General features: G+C 43.1%; 2 protein-coding genes across 5 annotated transcripts in view; one reads left to right on the top strand and one right to left on the bottom strand.

Moving 5' to 3' along the window:
• Nucleotides 1–21856, bottom strand: part of FAM234B (family with sequence similarity 234 member B) — a 406169-nt gene that overhangs the window by 66464 nt on the left and 317849 nt on the right. The gene's annotated exons all lie outside the window — the stretch shown is intronic.
• GRIN2B (glutamate ionotropic receptor NMDA type subunit 2B) overlaps nt 1–21856 on the top strand; it is a 208339-nt gene that overhangs the window by 67076 nt on the left and 119407 nt on the right. For all 4 annotated transcript variants that reach the window (XM_050325278.1, XM_050325279.1, XM_050325277.1 and 1 more), the window contains one exon: nt 20224–20822. In XM_050325278.1, coding sequence (XP_050181235.1) covers nt 20224–20822 — 599 coding nt within the window. The remainder of the gene's footprint in view (nt 1–20223; nt 20823–21856) is intronic.

The following is a 21856-nucleotide window of genomic DNA, read 5'->3' as shown; positions in this document are numbered from 1 at the left end:
TGCATGGGCAGCCTGGAGAAGAATCCAGTAATAGCTATTTACTCATTCAAATGCCTGTGATCTGAGGATGCCTGGACAGGCACACAGTGGCGTGTGATAGAGCCCTCCAGAGCCATCGGAGTGGGTTTAAGGGAATGACGTCCTTGCCCGAGGCAGTGAGGTTCCTGGTCTGGCAGCTTTCCACGCCAGCCTCTCCAATCCCCCTGCCGCTGTCAATGCACTCCTCCGATGCTGGCCCCTCTCTCGCATGACCCCCTCTCCCTTTCACTCCCTGCAGGGGGCATCTTTAACTTGACTGCACCCCCTGCCGTCTTCTGGCAATCAATTTTTCGGAGACAATCCATGACGTTTTCCCGACCCCCCTCCTTTCCCTCTCCTTCCACTCTCTCCCTCCCTCCCGCTGACTTGTTATTATGTACTGCAGCTGCCCGGAGGATTTTAAATAGACCCATAATCGCACAGCAGCTCCTCTTGGAAGTTTAAATATAACCTCCTTGTTAATCTCGCGTGTGGCAGCAGCACAGCACCTGGGAAAGGGAGGAATGGACAAGCACTAACCCATGGCTTTACATCAGAACTTGGAGAGTTTAGGATTTTCTTTTTAGTGAAATTACCAGGAAATAGCCTTGTTTATTTTAAGCAGAATAGTTCCGAGGCTTGTGTTAGTTGCCAAACTGATGATTTTTGCAGCACAAAATTCTTTTCTTACTTACCATCCCAGGCACATCACGAGGGAAGACTGCCCTACAGCTGCCCTCCTATTTCCCTTGGTTAGAGCCACTGTCTTACCCCTGCTCCAGGAAAGTCCCCTGGGAGGCAGTGGGCATCTCAGACCTCCTGAACCCTTTGCCTTCCTGCATCAGTGTTTGTTGTTCCTGCAACAGTTGTGTATGTGGCACTGAAAGAGTTGTTTTGAGGAGAGATCTTGCAGGTTATTTCCCAAATTATTTTGTCATAACAGACTAATTTCAATATAATTTCTAGCTCTCCAGTTAACTAACCTCTCAGACTGGAGTATTGTTTGCTGAACATCAGTTTGGTGACACTACAGAAGAGATCACAATTAATAATGGATTTTCCCAAAGGACCTGTTCTAAAAGAGCAAGTCCAGTTACTTTCAAACAGTAACTGTTGCCTGTTGCTTTAAGCTAACAGGATACCTACTCTTTCTGCATCTCAAATGCAGCCATCTTCTCATACAGAGAGACTGGAGATGTGTGTGAAGAATCACATCCTAACTAGTTCTTGTGGTGTTGTTGGAAGGAGGGTCTAGTTGGCTGTTCAGGGGTGTCGGTTGTATTTCCTTCCATCTGCTGAGCTGGTGCACAGTGGAAAGTTTGGCACGCACTGATGCCAGGAAGGTTGTTTCTTTAGTTAATTTTCCACCTCTGTAAAAAAAAAACCAAACAAACCAAAAGCAAAAACCAATCAACCAACCAAAAAAACCCCAAACAACAAAAAAACAAACAAACAAAAACAAACCCCAAAGCATAAACCAGGGACACTGTCTTTTAATTGGTGTTAAGCAGTACCCAGAACAAAAAAATAGTACTATTGATGCTAAATTATCCATCCATTCTAATAATCCAGCCGTAGTAAAAGCTGACCTGGGGGACTAATTCACAACACATAATTTATTCAGTGAATTTAGCTTCTTTTTGTGTTCATGGAATATCAATTGTGCAGATCATCATTTCCTCAAATTTATTTGAATTTATTCAGTGAACTTCTTGGAAAATATTTACTCTATGGATTGATACTGACTGCTTTACTTAATTATGGTTGGTCAGAGAGTTCTATTTGGTATTGTTTCTATTCTCTTGTTGAATGAGCACACAAGCACTTCTGGCTTGAATACTTGGATATGAACATGGAAGATGTACACTTCTGCAAGTTTTTGCACATTTCCATATATGAATATGCAGATAAAACTCCTATATGGGAGCACTGACAGCAAACAAACACAGACAAGCCAGGCATAAGTAATTTTGCATAAAAAATGTGAATTTATATTTTTAAAGGGCCTAAACTACTAGGACAAAAGCCTAATTTTACAGCAAGGTAACCTGATCCTCAGTAAACATCATCTGGAATGGCAATAATAGCTTGTTGAATCCGAACCTAATAATTTACCTCTTTGCTTCTTTCTGCTACTTAGTGCAATGATTTCCTGTAGTAATGTAGTCCCCAATTTGGACATATATTGTATGAAGAATGTTTTTTATTTTAAACTACCTGTATACATGTGACATTTGTTGTAAATGTGCTTGTGTCCTGAAATGGGTAGTGTTTGCCTGAACGGGAGACCTGATTTTCTCACTTCCCTTACCTATTTCCAATTTGTCTCCCTTGCTCACTCTTCTCACCTCAGAAATGAGATGCAGTGTGGCTAAACTGAAACACTCTAAACCACTGAACTGTAAATGTTTCCAAATATTTGGCTCTGGTTTATGGTGTAGAAGTTTGAGGGATCATTTTCATAAGGACATTTGTGCACACTTGGGAGTACGGTAGTGCCATCAACACAAAGTACAATAGGGAACAAGCAGGAAGAACTGGACATTCTTTAGGACTACCATATAGAAGTAAGCTGAAATGCACCAGTGTGCAGTCTGGGAACATCCAGATAGACAGGTGTACAGTGCCTGGTTTGAGGCCATGTGGTAGAACCACACTAGATCTGAAGGACTTGGGCAGCAGAAATTGTTTGGAGAGTGCAACACTAACATATTTCTCTTTCTTCCTGCTGGTCTGGATGACTATGTACGGTAGGCTAACCTGTATAGAAAGATTTTTTGTTACTCCCACTAATTGATCCTAGAAACAATGGGATTAACAGCTAGAAGCAAATGAAAAAGAGAAAGAGTGGGAGTATTATTTACTGATGTGATAACTGAGCCTTCAATATGAGACATCAGCATAAAAGGCAATTATATTCCTAGGTGCCAGGCAGGATATTCCCTGCCAAGGCAGGGAAGTGTCAGTATCATTGTAAAAGTCTCTACTGTAATTTCCTCAGTGTATAATTCTGCATATAATTCCAGTTATCCCAGTTAAAGCAAAATGGAGTCATAAAAGTATTTGGTTGATAGAGGGAGGGGAAGAACACATTTTACAAGAGGAGAGTAAGGCAGTGTAGCTTATCTAACTCAGCAAAATGCGATCTGGGAAAAATGTAAAAGGCTGCCCTCCACTAAAACAAGAGTGAGGTGAAAATATCCTGACAGTAGAAGTGCCCTTTAAGGTAAAGAGCTACTAGGTATTGACTGGCTAGGAAAGGGCTTCAGCAGAAAGTCATCAGTACAGCAACTTTCAAATTTCATGGGAAAGCAAGAAACCTAACTTCTCTTTTCTGAGATCATGATTGGTTCCTGAAAAGAGTAATATGGAAAGGCTGTCTGGGAGACCAGGGTTGGGACATCCCTTCCAGACTGCTGTTCCTTAATTATATCAAACCCCATGTAGGCACTCTGTTCTTCAGAATTAAAAGGACCTTAATTCAGTTTAGTTCAATTTTCATCTAAGGGTTGCTTTAATTTGGAAGAACTGTGTCCATTCAAGGCTAATGTGATTTAATGAATTCATGCTAAACTCACAACTTAAGTAATTTGGATTAATTTTCCCAACCATTCCTCAGCAGACAACCCTTAAGATGTGTAGTGGAAATGGCAAAGAAATCACGAGCACTTCAGTCCTGCTTGTGATTCAGTTCTAAGCTGACAAATAGATTTTCTGACTGCAGAAGGCCTGAAGAAACATCTGGCCATGTCTAACATGCCTCTCCCTGGAGAGGTGTTGAGGAGGGTGCGAGCTCCCAGACCCAGTGTCTCAGCTGTTCTCTCGTGTTTGCCCTCCCTACCACGGAGGCCGAGCAGAGCAGGCTGGCGATATCCTTGTTTGGAAAGACTATTAGTGCTGTCCCACAGGAAAGTGGGCTATGTGGGACAGCCTGTTCTGAAAGGTGGAGCTGGCTTTGCTTGTAAGTTGCATTGATCCAGAGTAGTGTTGACTGTTTGGCTGTGTACTAAGGAGCTACCTGCACACAGAAAAAATTCCCTTCTTTTAATTCCCTGAACTGCACTCCATTCTGTATCCCTACCAGCTTCTAGGAAAGAAAATGTGTTTCTCTGTAATGCTGTTCTAAGGGGTTTATAGCTCGTCGTGATGGGATGTGTTATTTCTGTCACTGCTATTACTTGGTGCATCTTTATTTGCCTGTTTCTGGCAGGCACATCATGAGCGGGAAATCTGTGAGCCCTAATCTGTTGGGCTTTGGAAGGCACACGAAGGGTCACCGCAGCAGCCCCGGCCGCGGAGGGCAGTGGAGGCGAGAGGATTTAGCTGTGTTGAGCACGGCTGCCACTGCTGTGCGAGGGAAGGGACCGTGCTGCCGTGGCTCTGCACGTTGCCATGGAAACAAAGCTGGATCCATATTAGGGATGCCCGTGTACGTGGATGTGAATCCACTGTCTGCTGTCCTTTTGGCCTCCTGCTGCCCCTGTCCTAGTGCGGTCATGACTGCCCTGTGCCCAGTGGCTGGGAAAGGAGCTGATGTGGAGGGACCCTTGGGACCTGGGGGGTGTAGGAGAAGGCACCAAGGAGAAAAGTTTAAGTTGTTCCCTGGCCGTGGAAAACAACCTCTGTTGAGGTGGTGAGGGCAAGGGGAGCCTGAGGGGCAGGCAGCAAGGGTAAGTCTCCCATGGCAGCTGTTGTGGGAAGTGCTCTGAGATAACTGAGTGCCTAGACACTGCAGGGAGGGAGGGAGTCTTGAGAAAGTCGTAGCTACATGGCATGATGTGTGGACCCTTAGGTACTGCCCAATAGGCTAGCTCCAGGAATGGGACAATCATATCATCACAAATTTAGCTCAGGGACTGTACTGAAACCACTCTTCAGCTTCGGGGATCCAAGCTAATACTTCTGCAAGGTGTTGCTGTGCCTTGTGGGCTTAACCTTCAGGTTAGCTCTGACATTTCTGAGGTAGGGCTGTGGCATTATACAATATAGGCATATTTTGAGAGGTCTGAAGACGTGAGAAGGCTGTTGCTGGGGAATTGAAGCAGTGTGCTTAAAACAATCTTATGCAAAAATGGGTGAGCCAAGATACCTCGTTTATTAAAGTCACTCTGCACTGTGAGCATCACCTGAGAAGAAAAATTTGCTGGCTCGTTCAATACCTGGAGGGGAGCACTTCAGGGAAACCTAGAAGCTGTAGCAAAAGCTCTTGGCAGCTCAAGAGGCAGTAATCTACCATTTGAGTCCATAAGGACTGCAAGATACTGCTAAAATCTGAGGAGGTGGTTTGGTACAAACTGTAGGATCGAAGGTGTTGCCCACTTACAGTCCTGAAAAATCCCCTAGCAAAATTCCCCAGCAATGGAACTGATTTATGTCTACTGTCCATATCCCAGCAAGAAGGATTATGACCAGCCTGCTTAAAGTCCTCCAGCTGCTTCCATCTGAAATGCTGTTCATGTTAAGTTTAGACTATAAACTGTTGCGCAGCATCACTGTACACTGTTAAAATGCTGCTGTCAGTGTGCTCAGAGGAGCGTGGGCTTCCTTTGTCCAAGACACACAACTGACTTTGTGTAAGGAAGTAAACTGCCCTGTTTAGAGGAGCCTTGAGAAAGGTAGAGTCCAAGGCCAGGAGGGCTTGTATGATGAAACTGTTGAAATAGACATACTGTTGCTTATGGAATGATGTTAAAATCTTCTTGGGACCCAACAGCTGATGAATACCAATGAAACACAGAAATTATCGATGGACTGTGCAAAGTGCCCCCCAGAAGGGGAACTCATATGGGTTTCCAGCCTTGTAAATTTCCCTGTAAAAAAAGATTTAGGATCCTCAGCCTTTTAAGTAGGGATGAGGTATGTACATTGTAAAACCTACGAATACATTAAAATATTGTATACTGTTCCTTCCTTGGATATCCTAGAGTAACAATATAAAGACAGATTCTGTGGGAAGGCCAGTGAGGGGTACCTGGAAAGGCCATGTTTTTCCACTGATGAATAGAGAGGTTTATCCATAGCCTACTGCTGAAAGCACTGAATACATGCCTGAAAGTATTTTCACTTCCACCTAGGGTGTATAATGGGACTTCGAAGTTAGTGGGATTAGCCTGAGGAGTGAAAGCAGAAAGAGATCTACTATCAGCCCTTAGAAATTGCTGGGTGACATAACAAGAGCAGTTTGATACCAGATGAGCTGTAGAGCACTGGGTTGATATCTTCCATTCAGTGTGCTTCATTCACCAAGCTTGCCCACTCTGCAAGGCTGCATGCCTTGAAGAGTGCTGACACCAAGATAGTAAACGTACATAGCTCTTAAATTCTGCCTCTTCTACTCTTACCACATAGAAGAAGAGAACGTCCTCTGAGATGAAGGCTGCACAGCTACTGCTGAAGGCTCCTACGCAGTGCAGACCTAGTACAGGAATGTACACATCCTGCAGGCACTGAGATAATGAAAAGGCTGAGCTCCTTGCTCCAGCCACTGGTCTCGAAGGAAAGTTTTTTTCAGCTCAGTACTTCTCAGGAGGAGATATTCAGAGGTTTTATATGAAAAAGAGAAAAGGCACTTCCTATGAGCAAAAAAAATTTATCTTGAAGCTAGATGACCAGAGCGATGACTTTGTATCAGTTTCCAGAATTGCCTAGCTGCACCCTGAAATAAACCATTGTGTGACTAAGCCCTTCCCACAAGTATTTCCTCTTATGACCTGCCTAAAAGAAAGACAAATTTGATTTTTTTTTTTAACCCAGATCCTCTTGGTGTATATTAATTAGATGAATACTTGCCTCCATGGAAGGTGAATCCTGAAGGACTATATTTTGTCAGTAAGAATAAAGTGTGTTAAAAGCATGTCTTGAGTGCTTTCGCCCACAATTTGAAGCTCTCTTCCTCTGGGCTGTGTCTAGGGCTGTGTAGGGAAGCAGCCTGTGTAATCCATGGCTTCTCTCTGAGAACACTGATTGGAGGCTTAATTAGCTCTGAATGCATGTGTGATGATGTAGACACTGCTCTTCAGTGAGGCTGGACTGCACCATCATTTTATTTCGTAGGGATCATTGTCAGATGCTAATCCACTTCAGGTGCTGCCAGCCTGAGTTCGAGTGTAGCTGGCATACTGGAGATGAGATGAGACAATTTGCCTATCTTGAGACATCCTGCATGTAATTGCCTATGTACACATGCACATGTGTATATGTATACAAACACACACACACCTGCACGCACTGAGGAGCCTGGAGTGCAGGAAGACAGAAAATGAGTCAAAGTGATACAAACTGGAAGGAAAAGACAAAACACCATAGTCAGTGCTTCTTTCCTTGCAGTCAGTGCAGTGTTGGACATGACTTTTTCTTTCCCCCCTCATAAGGTCGTTTGTTCATCTTTTGTCACAGGCCCTAGCCACGCAATGTTCAGACTGAATAGCTCGTTTCTCCCCTGCTTGCTGTAGCTCCTGCTGATGCTTCCATCTACTTCTCACTCCCCCATTGTGCCAGAGTGTGTGGTGAAGAAAGAGGATAGACGGGAGATGCAGAAAAACAAGACGCATTGGCTTTGCCTTTGAGTCAGTCAAAGAGCTATTTCTATACCTTACCCATCTCACTCTGGCTTTATTCTCTTAGATGCTTTTGTTACTCTTATTGTTAATGGCCAGCAGAGGCAAAATCTTTTGCTGCTCCATCATTCCCTTTCTCTGCTGTGCTGATCCTCGACAGAAATCTCAGTGTCTCATGTGCATGTGTGATCTTGAAAAAGATATGGCAATTCAGTCTCAGCCTTGGATTTTGTTTAAAAAAGTACAAAGCCTAATAGAGATAGAAAAATTTGAATTCAACTACAAAAAGAGTATCTTATTTATTGTGCTGTTGCTGTTAAGTCATGTCAAGGGCATACTGAATATATAAATGGCACCTTCTATTAATGTGTGGGTAAGTATAGAAAAAAGTGAATTTAATTATGTGTGCTTCAGTAGAGTTAAGCTGACTGGAAATGGGCTCCTTGATTTTCATCACCCAATCAAAAAGATGTACAGAACTGAAACTCATAGCACCCTTGTTGCAAAGTCAGATGGACCAATTCCTTATCCCAAATCCTCTTCATCAAACCCTCAAGAGTGGAAATGTTTTCATGCTTAGATCACAGAGATGGATATAGTGGTCTTAACAGCACCAATCACTCCTGCAGCCATTACTGTGAAGTACCTCAGGAACTGTGGGGAAGATTTCAGGCTCTAGCTCTGCAAGTCTCCTGTGGTCCAGTCTTTTACCAAGAATAATTTCCAATTCCTTGAGTTCAGAAATGGCTTTTCCATCAATAGGGAGATTGCACAATTTCTGTCTCAGTCTCATAACAGCAAGGGCCATGACAAACTGCTATTAATCATCAAGGCAAAGAAAAGGAATGAAAGAGCTATGATCCCAACAGAAAAATAATAGAAAAAAACAGTTCAGCAGCTGTGGATCTGGCAGAAGATCCTGCATATGTTTGGATGATTATGTGTGCATGCAGGGGACTTAATATATTTGTGAAATTCTTTGTCTGTAAAGCTGTAGGAAACTTCCTGTTGAGTTTTTGAGACAATAGATGGGAGCTCAAGAAGAACGTTTGAGAAGGAAGCTTCTTTCCTTTGTAATATCTGTGTAAATAACTCCATGTTCTTTACTGGTCTCAGAGTTTCCACACTGTGGAAGAGCAGAATCAATAATCGTTTAAAACTTTGTTAATCAATTCAATAAGCAAGACAGGCATGACAGCAGCTTCCCTACAGGGGCACTGCTTACTGGTTGTTTAGGAGGGAGAGCTGGATAGAGAGAAAGTAGGTGCTGCCGTTCTTTCATCCATCCTGGAGCACAAAAGGTAACTTAACTATGGCCAAAGCAAGCTCTAATAGGGTCTTCAAGCATGAGGGAGGGAGGCTGCAATATTAAAATCCGTATTGCTTGTTCCAGCCAAGGACTCTCATAACACACTTCAGTGATACAGTAGCTTTCCAAAGCAGGGGCTAAACCTGAATCTGGGTCCAGTAAGTCAGGAATCCACCTCTGGTTCTTCTGCTCAGGCTTCAAGAATCTCCAGCTAGGTCTGAAACCAGAATAAGGGTCACCAGGATGGTGCAGACTGTGATTTGAACTAGTTAGCTCTCCTGACTTGGCAACTCTACTGGGCACGACCTGGAGTTTCTACAGTGTTGATGAACGGATGCCTTAGGGCCAGTTCATGGTTTCTGTGCCTCCTGTTGCCTGGTACAGACATACACGTTCTATACTAATGAGACAGCTGCTTGCCAGCACATGTCCAAACAAAAATGGAACAGGGTACTGTTTCTTCATTTTATGCTGAGACTATTTTTACTGTTCTGGCAGGTGGTAAAATCCCTCTTAAAATGAAACCACACAGAGCTGCCTTTTTTTCTGGTATAGAGTGTTGCCTAAAAGTGGCACTTAAAAGAAACCTCTAAGACTAATTGTGGGTTTTAGAAATCAAGGCCTTCTTTAATTGGCGCTGGGTGCACTGGTCATCATTTTGCCAAATGCACACCGAGGTATCTTCACTACAGTTTATATGTCAGCATTACATGATTATTCATTTTTTGTTCCCTGCATTTCTGTTACATATTCATGATATTTCCCAACACTTATTAGCACATATGCATATCCTTATAAGGTCTCTGAGGGTCTTCATCGCAGGGTCCTGGTGGTCTTTCCTGTCTGAAGTTCCCCAAAGTTCTAAGTAACCCCTTGTGAACTTCTTCAAGACAATGAACCTGGTTAAAAGTAACTGGTGTTGCCTGGTTGGCTGCCTCAGTTCCTCTCTTCATTGTTTTTTTAAATCACTTGGCTCAGCTATCTGTAGGTTCTACGTCGTGAATACTATCATTTCTTGTTACATCTCTAAACCTCAGTATCAACGGAGCAAGGATTTGACATTGCTCCTGCCCCAGCTCTTGCTGTAAAACACAGGTTGAAGTGAGCTGGGGTGAGTGAGATCTAGGAGAGCCCAATGCAGGAAGGAAGCGTACTCTGAGCAAGCATCACCTCCTTTCCAAAGTGATAGAATCTGATTTGGAGAGTGCGGCGGAGGGTAGCATAGATCCTCACGGTCTCAGAAAGCTGTGAGTATGAAATGGCTGAATGCTTACTACTCCCAGGCTCAGGAGGAGAAAAGGTGGGCTCGCTTCTTACCCTCCTCAGTCCCCTTCCCTTTCCCGAGCACCTCTGCAGTCCCAGCAGGCTGCCGGGTGATGAGCCGCGCTTTGTGGTCTGAGTAGGGACGCAGAGCCCCAACGCCGATGGGCCGTGCTATGCGGGGCCATGCCGTGCTGTGCCGAGCCGAGCCGCGCCGGGCCGGGCTCCGCAGCGCTGCGGGCCGCGGTGCGGTGCTCCCCCGGCGGGATGCCGGCGGCCGGGAGCTTACGGGCGGGCGGCATTTCGTGTGCGCTGTTGCCACGGAAACTTCGCTGCCGAACTAGGACCAGAGCAGTGAGGCAGTACCGCATTTTGGTTTTTCTTTCCTTTTTTTTTTTTTTTTTTTTTTAAATTTTTAGGTTTTTTTTAATTTTTATTTTTATTTTTTTAATTATTAATAGAGGTGTGATTAAACAACTTTTGTCCGGCAGGTTTTAATGATTGGCAAAATGAGAATATTTATATAAAATAAATGATTCTATACAAATGACCAGACAAAATATCTTAATCAGAACTATTTACTACACGATATAAACACTAAAAATCTACTAGTAGAGTATAATATAGCCTAAAGTAGTATAGTACACTGTAACAAAGCAACCGTTGAAACAGTTATATTAAAGGTAGCAAAAAAAATAATTATTAAGGAGAGATCTCATGTAACTCACCCATACCGATGCTCGTGATCTCTTTCAACCTTGAGGAGTAACTCTGGAGGATGTCCAAAGCCAAGGGAGGAATCTCAACCCATACACTCAAGAAAGGTTATGTTAGAAGAACCTGACTGCATGAGAGGGTACTGGACTTCTATAGTATAAAGTGATTGACTGCAAGTCACACATTTACAGGCCAGCTATCAGCTTATCTGTCAAATCAGACTTCAGAAGGCAGGGTGTGTATTCCAAGTTTGATGAACCAGGATGGTTTCAGTGTAATTAACACCAACACAACACTCTGGCTCCAACAGTTGATCCTGCACAATAGCTTGCATGATAGCTTGATTGGATTTTAGGTCTTATCAGGGTGGGTCTATCCTGCCACATGGAGTATGTGAAATCTAGTCAGAACTCAGCTCTTGGTCCACTTGCTAAAGAGATCTCCTGTTTTGTTTTGTTTTGCTTTTCTTTTGAGTAACAGAATTGCCCATTTACTGCTGGCCAGGATGGATGAGGCTGAAGGCTTTCCTTGCTCCTTGCCTTAAGGAAAGCAGGAGGCACATCTACACAGACTTTGCCTTCAGTTGCTTGCTTACTTGCCCTCTAAGGCAAGCCAACTCTGGTCCAAAGGGTATGAAAGTTATATCAGTATGTTAAAAATTATCTAAACTGATTAATAATCCCAGTCTGTGAGAAAAGATGAAGATCTGACACAATATTACTTTAAACTGACTACTTTGCTTCAGCTGTAGTCCATCCAGCTAAGAGCATGGGCACAGCCAACTTCACTCTGCCCATAAAGGCTGAGTAGAACTTGGCATTATCAGGATTGCAGGTGCCATCTGTTAGGACATAGAACAACTAACAGCTTAGCCTGCAGAAGCTTAATGATTAAATAAGCAAGGCAGAACTGGAGAGAAAGGGGATGTCTCTGCTTTATGAGACAGAAGAGGAATGGAGGCAATCACAGAACACGCTCTGACCTGTCCACAGCTGGACACAGTAAGAAAAGATCTTAAGCTCCTGAGAGGCTCAGAGGGCATGGGATGCAATGCTGGACTTCCAGGACTTATCTAAAAAGACTCTGTGAACCTTTAGAGGTTCAGCTTATATTAAGGTTTGCTCATAATAAGAGACCAAAGGCATACTTGATGAAATGGATGAGCAGTTAATTTAAAAATGATAAAAAGAAATAGTATTTCACTCTGGATAGTTGATTTGAGAAATTTATTCAATGACATCTTGCCAAATACTGTGACTGGACTTTTTTAAGAGTACTGGACAGTTTTATGGTTGCTATTGATTAATTAAGGCCAATGTCATTTCATTCAGCTTGCAGTCAAAATTCAGTCCTTACTCTGGATGGAAAGACAGCCAGAAAAGAAGACCCAGGCAAACACCATGATGTAATCGGATGGATGAGTAATGGAGCAGTCTGACTTTTCTCTGTTTTGGGCTGGCAATGTCAAGATATTAAGCCAGCCTAGGAGGCTTGGCTGAGCTGGAACAGAGAAACTGGTCCTGGGCTATCCAAATTGCCAGCATGGTATAACATGGTGCCTGGTGGGTAGAATCTACCCAGAGTGGCCAGTGGTTTAATCCATCCATATATTCTCATCAAACAAGGAAATACACACATACAGAGGTGAAAATGGAAATGTAACAATCCTGGTGTGAAAACTGTTTATCCTGGCGGCTTGCTAACTGCCATTTCTCTGCTGTGAAAAAATGCTGGCATCCATATATGATGCTCTGAGAAGCTGGTACGGCATAGCATCATACATTAGCCTGCTTTGACCAGTGACTGTGTATAAAATTCACAAATGTTACACCCTCTCTTTAGCCAGACAACTGAGTTGTGTATGCTAGACAGTGGCTCTTCTACGTTTGACTCTTTCATCTGTTTTATTAACTGCATGTGGTATGGAGTAAAGCAATACCAAGAGCAAGATTACAGAATCTAGGGTATCTTGTGTTTCCTCTGCTGCAAAGGGTTTTGAATGAATGATTTCTGAAGACCCTTAAGTGGCAAGTGGAAATCACTTAGCTGTTTTCAGCCCTTGACTCATCTTTAATTGGAGACCTTTTTTTTGCAGCTCTCAGGAACTCTTTGGTGCTAGAGCACTTAGATAGTTGCCTCTGGGTTAGGACTCTACAGCAGATCTGTTTTCACTGCTACAGAGAGATTGATGTCCAAACCATGACTGGGGTATAGGTATATGATGATACTTAAGTGTGTAGTTAATGTCATTACACATGTGAATCTTGGTGTATTTGTTCTCATTTATGAGGGTAACAAAATTGAACTACACTAGCAACTCTACATGTGTTATTGCAATTAGTAGCCATCAGGGATTGTAGCTTCCAGAGAAGACCTAGAGAGTCAACAACCACTCTCCTAATTAATTTATCACAGTATATCCTGCCTGTCATTCTATCAGTGGGGACACTGAACCATGTCTCTTGCTTTCACTCATCCACCCATTTCTGTAACTATCATCTGCGCTATGTATCCTTCTGTCAAATAAGTCCAATGCATTCAGTAATTATTATGAGAACAAGGGAGGCAACTGATAAATCATATGGTTATGTAAACCAGATTTCTCCATCTAAGATATTTGAACTTCCCACTGACAGCACGCTCTCAGGGCAGCTTGGAGGATTTTCACCAGGAAAGATCTATCCATCAGCGACTCGGAACACTGGGAAAGGTTTGCAGGAGGTGATCTGCTATGCAAGCCAAAATCAGTAATAACCCAGGGAACCTGTTCCAGTAAGACAGGAAACTTTTGAAATCCTTCTAAGTAGTATCAACTAGGCAGTCATTAAGAAATGACACAATCCAACATGCTCCAACTTCACTTTGAGTAGGTTTTGCTATGAATATGTGTATTTGTGGAAATGTGAATGTGTGTGTGTGTGTGAGATGCAGAGATGCCAGTCCCACCGTGAGGACATTATACTAGGTATGTAGTGTCATCATGTTCTCACAGTCCCTACTGCAAGCATTCAAGGAAAGGACTCACACAGCATGATACAGCACATAGAATCATAGAATCATAGAATAGATTGGGTTGGAAAAGACCTCCAAGATCATCAAGTCCAACCCCTGATCCAACTCTAATTACTATATCATGGCACTAAGAGCCATGTCCAATCTCTTTTTAAAAACCTCCAGGGATGGTGAATCCACCACCTCTCTGGGCAGGCCGTTCCAATGCCTGATTACCCTCTCTGTAAAGAATTTCTTCCTAACATCTAACCTAAACTTCCCCTGGCAGAGCTTGAGCCCATGTCCCCTTGTCCTGTTGTTGGTTGCCTGGGAGAAGAGACCAACCCCCACCTGGCTATAACTTCCCTTCAGGTAGTTGAAGAGAGTGATGAGGTCACCTCTAAGCCTTCTCTTCTCTAGACTAAACAACCCCAGCTCCCTCAGCCTCTCCTCACAGCAGTTGTGCTCAGGTCCCTTCACCAGCCTGGTTGCTCTTCTCTGGACCCGCTCCAGCACCTCAATATCCTTCCTGAACTGAGGGGCCCAGAGCTGAACACAATACTCAAGGTGTGGCCTCACCAGTGCTGAGTACAGGGGAAGGATCACTTCCCTGCTCCTGCTGGCCACACTGTTCCTGATGCAGGCCAGGATGCCATTGGCCTTCTTGGCCACCTGGGCACACTGCTGGCTCATGTTCAGCCTCCTGTCGATCAGCACCCCCAGATCCCTTTCTGCCTGGCTGCTCTCCAGCCACTCTGTGCCCAGCCTGTAGCGCTGCAGGGGGATGTTGTGGCCAAAGTGCAAGACCCGGCACTTGGCCTTATTGAACTTCTTTCCATTGGAGTCAGCCCAACTCTCCAGCCTATCCAGATCCCTCTGCAGAGCCCTCCTGCCTTCCGGTAGGTTGACACTCCCTCCCAACTTGGTGTCATCAGCAAATACATAATATTAAAGCCAGAGTTTTACTGTGCTGCGTTGTTGAAAACTAAATAAAAAAATTAAATTTGTGGAGAAAAAAACAAACAGGCAGAAGATCCTGTCTGTAGGCTAGCCTGAGGCAGTAAATGCATTTGTGGTAAGAATAAACAGGAGTAAATGAACACTTAAGCAACAAAGATCCTGAGTTTCTGTCAGATATGTTATAACAAACAGGAGTCAGAAATATAGCAAATTTAATTATAAAACATTGAACTGTTGCAGTATTTTCCATCATAGAGAATAAAACTCCCAGTGAATCAGGTATCCTGCTAGGACTGTGACAGATAGTTACACAGTGGTGTCTCAATTTTCAAGAAAAGAAATACATAGATAGGGAAATGAAAGCCTGTGTTTTCCCAGAAGTTTTTTGGTGCATGCTTGCTCCTTTCCCCCCTGCCCAGACTGTGTGGTGGGCAGGGCTGAAGTATAAACAAGAGGCAGCCCTATGTGATTTGGCTGTACATTGCAGAGGAATTTTGCAGATCAAGACTGTACTAAAGACACAAGAACAGCTTTTCTTCTAAATCAGGAAAATGAGAAGAGGGCTTTGGAAAGTGATAGTGGCCTGAGTCACTGGGATCTGATAGGATCCCCTTTGCAAACTGGAAATGAAGCACAGATCCCAGTTGTTAAATTATGGCTGCACACGAAGCTTAATGAAGCAGCAAACGGGGTTAGATATACTGATGTTACCAAAAGCATAACAAAAAGGAGCTACTCCCAGAGTAGCACAAATTGTATTTCTCCTGTACCTGTGTGGAAACAGCAGACTAGGGCATTTTGCAATGATATGGTATATTTCTCCAAATCCAAGAAGCAAACAAGTGCTTTTGCTCCTTACTCAAATTCCTTGAGCATAAATTGGCACACCTGGCCTTTGTGGAGTCTGGCACTTTGACTGGAGCTAAAGCAGTCTAACCAGTAGCAAAAATCTGTTCATGACCCAGCATGGGTCATAGAACCAGATTACATTGTGGTAAGCTACACAAAGGAAACCTAACATGCTGATCCTCACTCCCCAAGTCAATACCATGTCTCAGTGGAAGGCTTGCCAGTTCCTCAAGGTGACTGGACTGCTGCAACTGTTTTTGGGGATCTTGCACGCCCCTGCTGTATGGATATTCTCTAGTCTGCCCCATGCTGAGAATCAGTTTTGCTCTGGATAGTAAGATGCTGTTTGTAAGGTAGTAATTGCATTTGCTTGCCAGGGGAATTCAGAGTGGCTTTAAGAAGGAACTTGTGAGAAAAGCTCCCTGGAGACCTCTCCTGCCACATCTGAGGTAAATGGCTCGTTAAATGGCAGTGATTGGTTTTGAATGGTGCAGCTGCAGGAGGGCTCCTGGGAGAGTCACCTGCAGCCTTGCCAAGGGCTCCCATCTCCACCGAGTTGTGGGTCAACCTGGCCTGCCTGCAAGTCTGAAGACCTTAGAAGTGTTGGCAATAGTACTTGGTTGCTCTCTAAACCCTGTGCCACCTCTGCAACTTTCTTCCATCCACCTAGGAACTCACCACTCTCCAAGAGGAGGCTTCATGGTGAGTGTGTTTGCACCTTCATCATGTGCAATCCAACCTTCTTGTATTAGGGGTAAAACGTGCAAGAGGAGGAGGCAATACTTATCCCAGCATCAGTAAACTCGGAGCAGATTTTCTGTGGGAAGCCATCTGTCAGCTGGGGAGCAGTGCTATGTCAATTGATCAGCTCCACCTCCAGCTCAGCGCAGCAAACTACAGATCCCTGACCTTGTAGGGTGATAGTGGGGGAGTATTGGGATTTCTGGAGGCACCGAGATCCTGTAATGGAGCCTGTGTTTTTTTAGAGTGTGTGAGGGACACCCTGCAGAATCTTGCTTTCTCTTGTAGCAGTTAGCTAGGGAAAGCCTGAGCTTGCAGGTGAAAAGGCTATAGGACAAAGACAAGCTTTTTCCTGTAGCCGGGGGATTGTATTTCACCTGGATGATGTGCAATGTAAGGGACTTCTGATTTGAGCTCAACCTGTCCCTATCCCAATCCCCAATTTAAATCTGTCTCCCAGTGGCAATGTTGAACCATATTTTAACTGTTTCAAGGTAAAAAAAAAAAAAAGGTGGAGAGTGTGAAATTTCTGCATGAGAAAAATAGGAGCTTGTAATGTTCTGTAAAATCCTTAATGTCTAGAAGGATAAAATACTCCTTTTTGGTTTTAGGCTGCAATAAACCAATAATGATTCTATAGATTATATCTGTGTAAAAACGGTGAAACCATTTTAGATCTATCTCCAATTTAAAAACTTTGGCTGTAACACCACAGTGAGGTCAAATTCGTGCTCTCTCTGGTAGCCTTGTAGTTCTATATTCTATTTCATCTTTTTCCTTGATTTTCCATCACACATGCTCAAAAACAAGGAAAAGGGAATAGTGGCTCTTGGGCATTTTTCTTAGTTTGTTTTTTGTCCCCCAGAAAGGCAGTGACTGAGATTCCTATTCAGCTCTATCAGCAATTCTCCTAATTTATTATGAGAGGGACACATTCTTCTACGTTGTTGTCTGTCCTTCCTTCCTTGCCACTCTCTGAGTGCTGAGCTGGTTAGGGAGTGAAGAACATTTGGCTAGCCCAAGTATTGGGGTGATTAAGTGCCAAGAGACATCTTGGCAAGCCAAAAGCTGGACTGGCTTGCATCTCCTTAATGCTCTCATTTTGAATAGAAGTTGCCTCCTCTTGCTGCTTCTATAATAAAAATGCCAACAGTTGCTCAAGAGCAATTATTACATGCACAGCTAAGTGGTCTGTGCTGTTTGATTTAAGGAGGGGTGCTTACATTTCTCAGAGGAGCAGAATTGTTTAGCTGGGTTGTGATAAAGCTATCTGTTTGCTGTATTGATTTTTGATGTTCTGATACACTCTGGTTAGTAAGGAGCTCTGAATTTTCTTCCCGAGTCTTTGAAGCTGAATTCCCTTCAATGGTTAGACAGGGCACTCATGTGGAACGAACTGTCAGTAGGCATTTTAGCTTGACCCTGTTTAAATCACGGGTAAGGCATTACCTCCCGCACCTAGCTATCATGCATTCTAACTCCTGACTGTGTGTATGCATACTTGAAATACTAGTGAATTTACCATCTTGCATCCTCTATTTGTCACTGGGGAAAGCACCTAATACTTTTTCAGACAAGACTTCAAGATGCTGTGTGTCAGATGTTCCTGTAATTCAATAGCCAGGCCCTTCAGATCTTAGACTCTCTGCTAGAAATGGTGGAAACTGCAGTCAGTTCAGAGGCTCTTATGCATAAGTATAGGAAAGCTCTTGTTGAACTTAATATAAAAATAAATACTAGTCATCAGTTTAGCTGTCTTGCCTTTTCATGTTACGGTAAGGCTGAGTCTTCGCACTCTAGCATTCAGTTTGCTACAAGTGGCTTTCAAAGGCACTGTGCAATGAAGGCTATTGAAGATGCTTGTTCAGGCTTTCTTCATATTCTGGCAGATGCCATGACAATAGTTTGATTTTTCCTCTGTCTTTCCTAATTTTCTGCATAAGCTCCAAAGATATAAAGGATCTTTTTATTAGAAGAGTAGGTTCTTTTCCTGAGCAGAGTTCTGAGAGGAGGAGGTAAATTCCAGTGATAGAAAGCATGAGCTGTTTTCCACGTATTAAGAGCCTCCAGTTGCTGGTCCTGTTGCTGGTTTTGTTTTGTGGGGTTTTTTTTTAACTTGTCTCCAATTTGTTGATGCCTTCTTTTCCTTTTTCTTTTTACATGTTTATTTTTCCACTAAGCAAAGAGCTGCCCTAAGAGAACTTTCACGTGTGGGTGGTAAGCGGTATGGAGAAAGTACACAGAGTTTAATTACCAAATCTCGTAAGAGAGGCATGGGGATCTGGGAGCAAGGACTTTTGTACAGGATGTGACCCATGGGGAGCTTAGGAAAGAGAAACAGCCTTAAACTACTGAGTGCAGAATCATACCTTTTTTTGTTTTCTTTCTCTGGAGTTGCTGATCTATGGCATACTTGGTCAATATAGAAAATGGCTATAGCTAATCAAAACCATGACTAAAGGATGAATGGATGATTGATTAACTGGCATCCCTGCTGAGAAACAGCTTTACCTGGCAGGCTGTAGGAGACTTAATTTGGTAGAGAACTGTTCTAAATGTAACAATCTTGAGTTAATGTCTTGAGGCACAATAAGTTTCCCTAGGTATAAAATTCTGGAGTACCTCCTTTAGTATCTGTGGTTCAATTTTCAGGGCTTTTTAAGAGAAGATGGGGCTGCTCATTCTTAAAGGTGGTGATTGGATTTTGAGATTTTCTATTATAATGGGAATCTCTACATAGATAACATTTAATTCTGCTTCTTTTTGATTGGGTTTTTTGTTTGTTTGTTTAGTTGGTTGGTTGGTGATCTAATCCAACTACAGAAATCAGGAGGACTTTGCAGTTGATTTTAAAAGATAGAATAAGAGAGCATATTGGCAAATGCTTTTTTCCATTCCTTTCCATCATGAATTGTGAAGAAGCAAGGATTTCATTTTACTGGATGTGTCACAAATTGTAAGCCTGGTGTTTTTGTGAAATCCCAGGACAAAAAGGGTTTACACTATGCCATTGGAGAGCTGAGATCTATAAAAAACTCCCTCGGAGTCTTGGAGGTTGTAAAATGGTACAAGTTCTGAGTTTTGCAAAGATGAACTTAGTATGGTAGGAGGATATGAAACCAATACCAAGAGAAATATTGAGCTGACTTTTCTCTAAAACATGGTATAAACAAAACCCATGATAGTTGAGAAATCTTTTTTTAAATTTTAGTGTATTTTATGTTGTTCTGAGACTGAGCCTCCACAGTTGTAGAGCTCTGTGCTGCTGCTTGATTTGAGAGGGGTTGTCAGAGCTATTCGTGTCCAATGATTTTGCCTACTGTAATTATACTGTGGTCTGGATACTCAAACTAGAGTGAATATTCCATACTAAATCTGTTATCAGAGCTGCTGTGTATCCTGTGTATAGTACGTATAAGGTTATGATAATCCTGGGATTAAAGCTTTTAATTTCTGCAGTGATGGAATATTTTGTACTTATTCTCTTTTTCTGTCCTGACTTGTGTACCACTTGTTCTCTGTCTGTTAGAATCAGGCCTAACATTTGAAACCTTTAAGTAATTTTGGCAACCTGCCTTTAAAAATAAAGTAAGGACAGCTGGTCATAAAAAGGATTTTACTTCCTTCTCACTTGCTTCACTTAAATTTTAAATTTTAAAAGGTTAAGAATCCTTAAGCTCTGGCCAAGATTTGAAGTGTAAGATTCTGACTGTGTGCCTCCCCCTCCATGCTCAATGGGTTGACTAGGAATGCTGTTTATTTCCTTTGACCTATTCTTGTTTTCTTTTCCTCTCTCTCCTTCTCTTTGACTTCCTATTCTAGGATGAGTCATCCATGTTCTTCCAGTTTGGCCCATCAATAGAACAGCAAGCTTCTGTCATGCTCAACATCATGGAAGAATATGACTGGTACATCTTCTCCATTGTCACTACTTACTTCCCTGGTTACCAGGACTTTGTGAACAAGATCCGCAGTACCATTGAGCACAGTTTTGTGGGTTGGGAACTGGAGGAGGTCCTCCTGTTGGACATGTCCCTGGATGATGGGGATTCAAAGATCCAGAACCAGCTCAAGAAGCTTCAAAGCCCTGTTATCCTCCTCTACTGCACAAAGGAAGAGGCCACCTACATTTTTGAGGTGGCCAACTCTGTGGGTCTGACAGGCTATGGTTACACGTGGATCGTGCCCAGCCTGGTGGCAGGGGATACAGACACTGTGCCATCTGAGTTTCCCACCGGGCTCATCTCTGTCTCATATGATGAATGGGACTACGGTCTTCCTGCCAGAGTAAGGGATGGAATAGCCATAATCACCACGGCTGCTTCTGATATGCTGTCTGAACACAGCTTCATCCCTGAACCCAAGAGCAGCTGTTACAACACCCAGGAGAAAAGGATTTACCAGTCCAACATGCTCAACAGGTAAGGGAAAGAGCTAGCCTAGCCTTGCAAAAGAGGAGTCAGAGACAACCTCTGATACCAGAATATTTCTACTAGGGCATGTGGTGCATTGGGGCAGCAGGTGGTCTTAGCCAGAACGTGGACAAGGGGAGGTGAGCTGATGGTGGGATCTATGTTGCTGTCTGTCGATGAGTGCCAAGATTGTCACCTCCTTAGAAAGCCTCCATACAGCACAGAGGGCAAGTCAGCATGAAGAAAAGGAATGTGAAGGCCTAGTGCAAACATTTGAGTGTGCCTCTCGATGCACAAATTTTCACTTTCATAACAGCACTGAACTTCATGCCTTTGCATGAATGGGTCTGTAACTCTCAGGTGGGTTCTTGCTGCAAATAGTCAAATGTTTATGTTGAAATCTAGAAGGCACCAGGTTCTGTTCTAGGCACTAACAGTATGTGAGCAGATAGACGTCCTTTATAAGTGTTGGTTTTGTAATTAACTGGGAATAGTTTCATGGCACCTGTCATCCCTCTGCTGTCCATTAGCCCTGAATTACAGGAAAGAAGGAAGTACAAACAGAAGTGGAGAACTAAAGCTGCAAAAAAAGTCATCACCTCTGCTCAGTTCCTGTGTTATTCTAGGAGTCTTTAAAGACCTTGTGCGTCTTAAGGATCTAGTTTACCTCAGAGATTAATTAATTTAAGACTGAAAATTAAATTAAAAATAGAGAAAACCTGTTTCAATAAACATCTTTTGATCCAAATTAATATTTTCTTAAGAAACAGTGCTAAGACATCTATTTAAGGACATAGACAAAGCCTGCAGTGGAACAACCTCTAGAACAGTGCTCTGATGACTAGGTCTTCCTGTTTGTCTCAACTGGAATTTTAGCACATAGCAAAGCAACACAGATAATTAGATATGGAATATGCAATTGTCCAGATGCCCCCTGACCTGCTCAGCTGCCATTCTCCAATGTTTTACATATAAAATCCTTAGACATGTTGGACCCTTTGTTGTAGGACTAGGGGAATCCAATCAGTAGCCGTAAGACCACG

Source organism: Myiozetetes cayanensis, unplaced genomic scaffold (assembly GCF_022539395.1).
Source record: "Myiozetetes cayanensis isolate MyiCay16 unplaced genomic scaffold, myiCay2020 scf3, whole genome shotgun sequence".
NCBI classification, from domain to species: Eukaryota; Metazoa; Chordata; class Aves; order Passeriformes; family Tyrannidae; genus Myiozetetes; species Myiozetetes cayanensis.
This window is presented reverse-complemented; position numbering and strand designations above follow the sequence as displayed.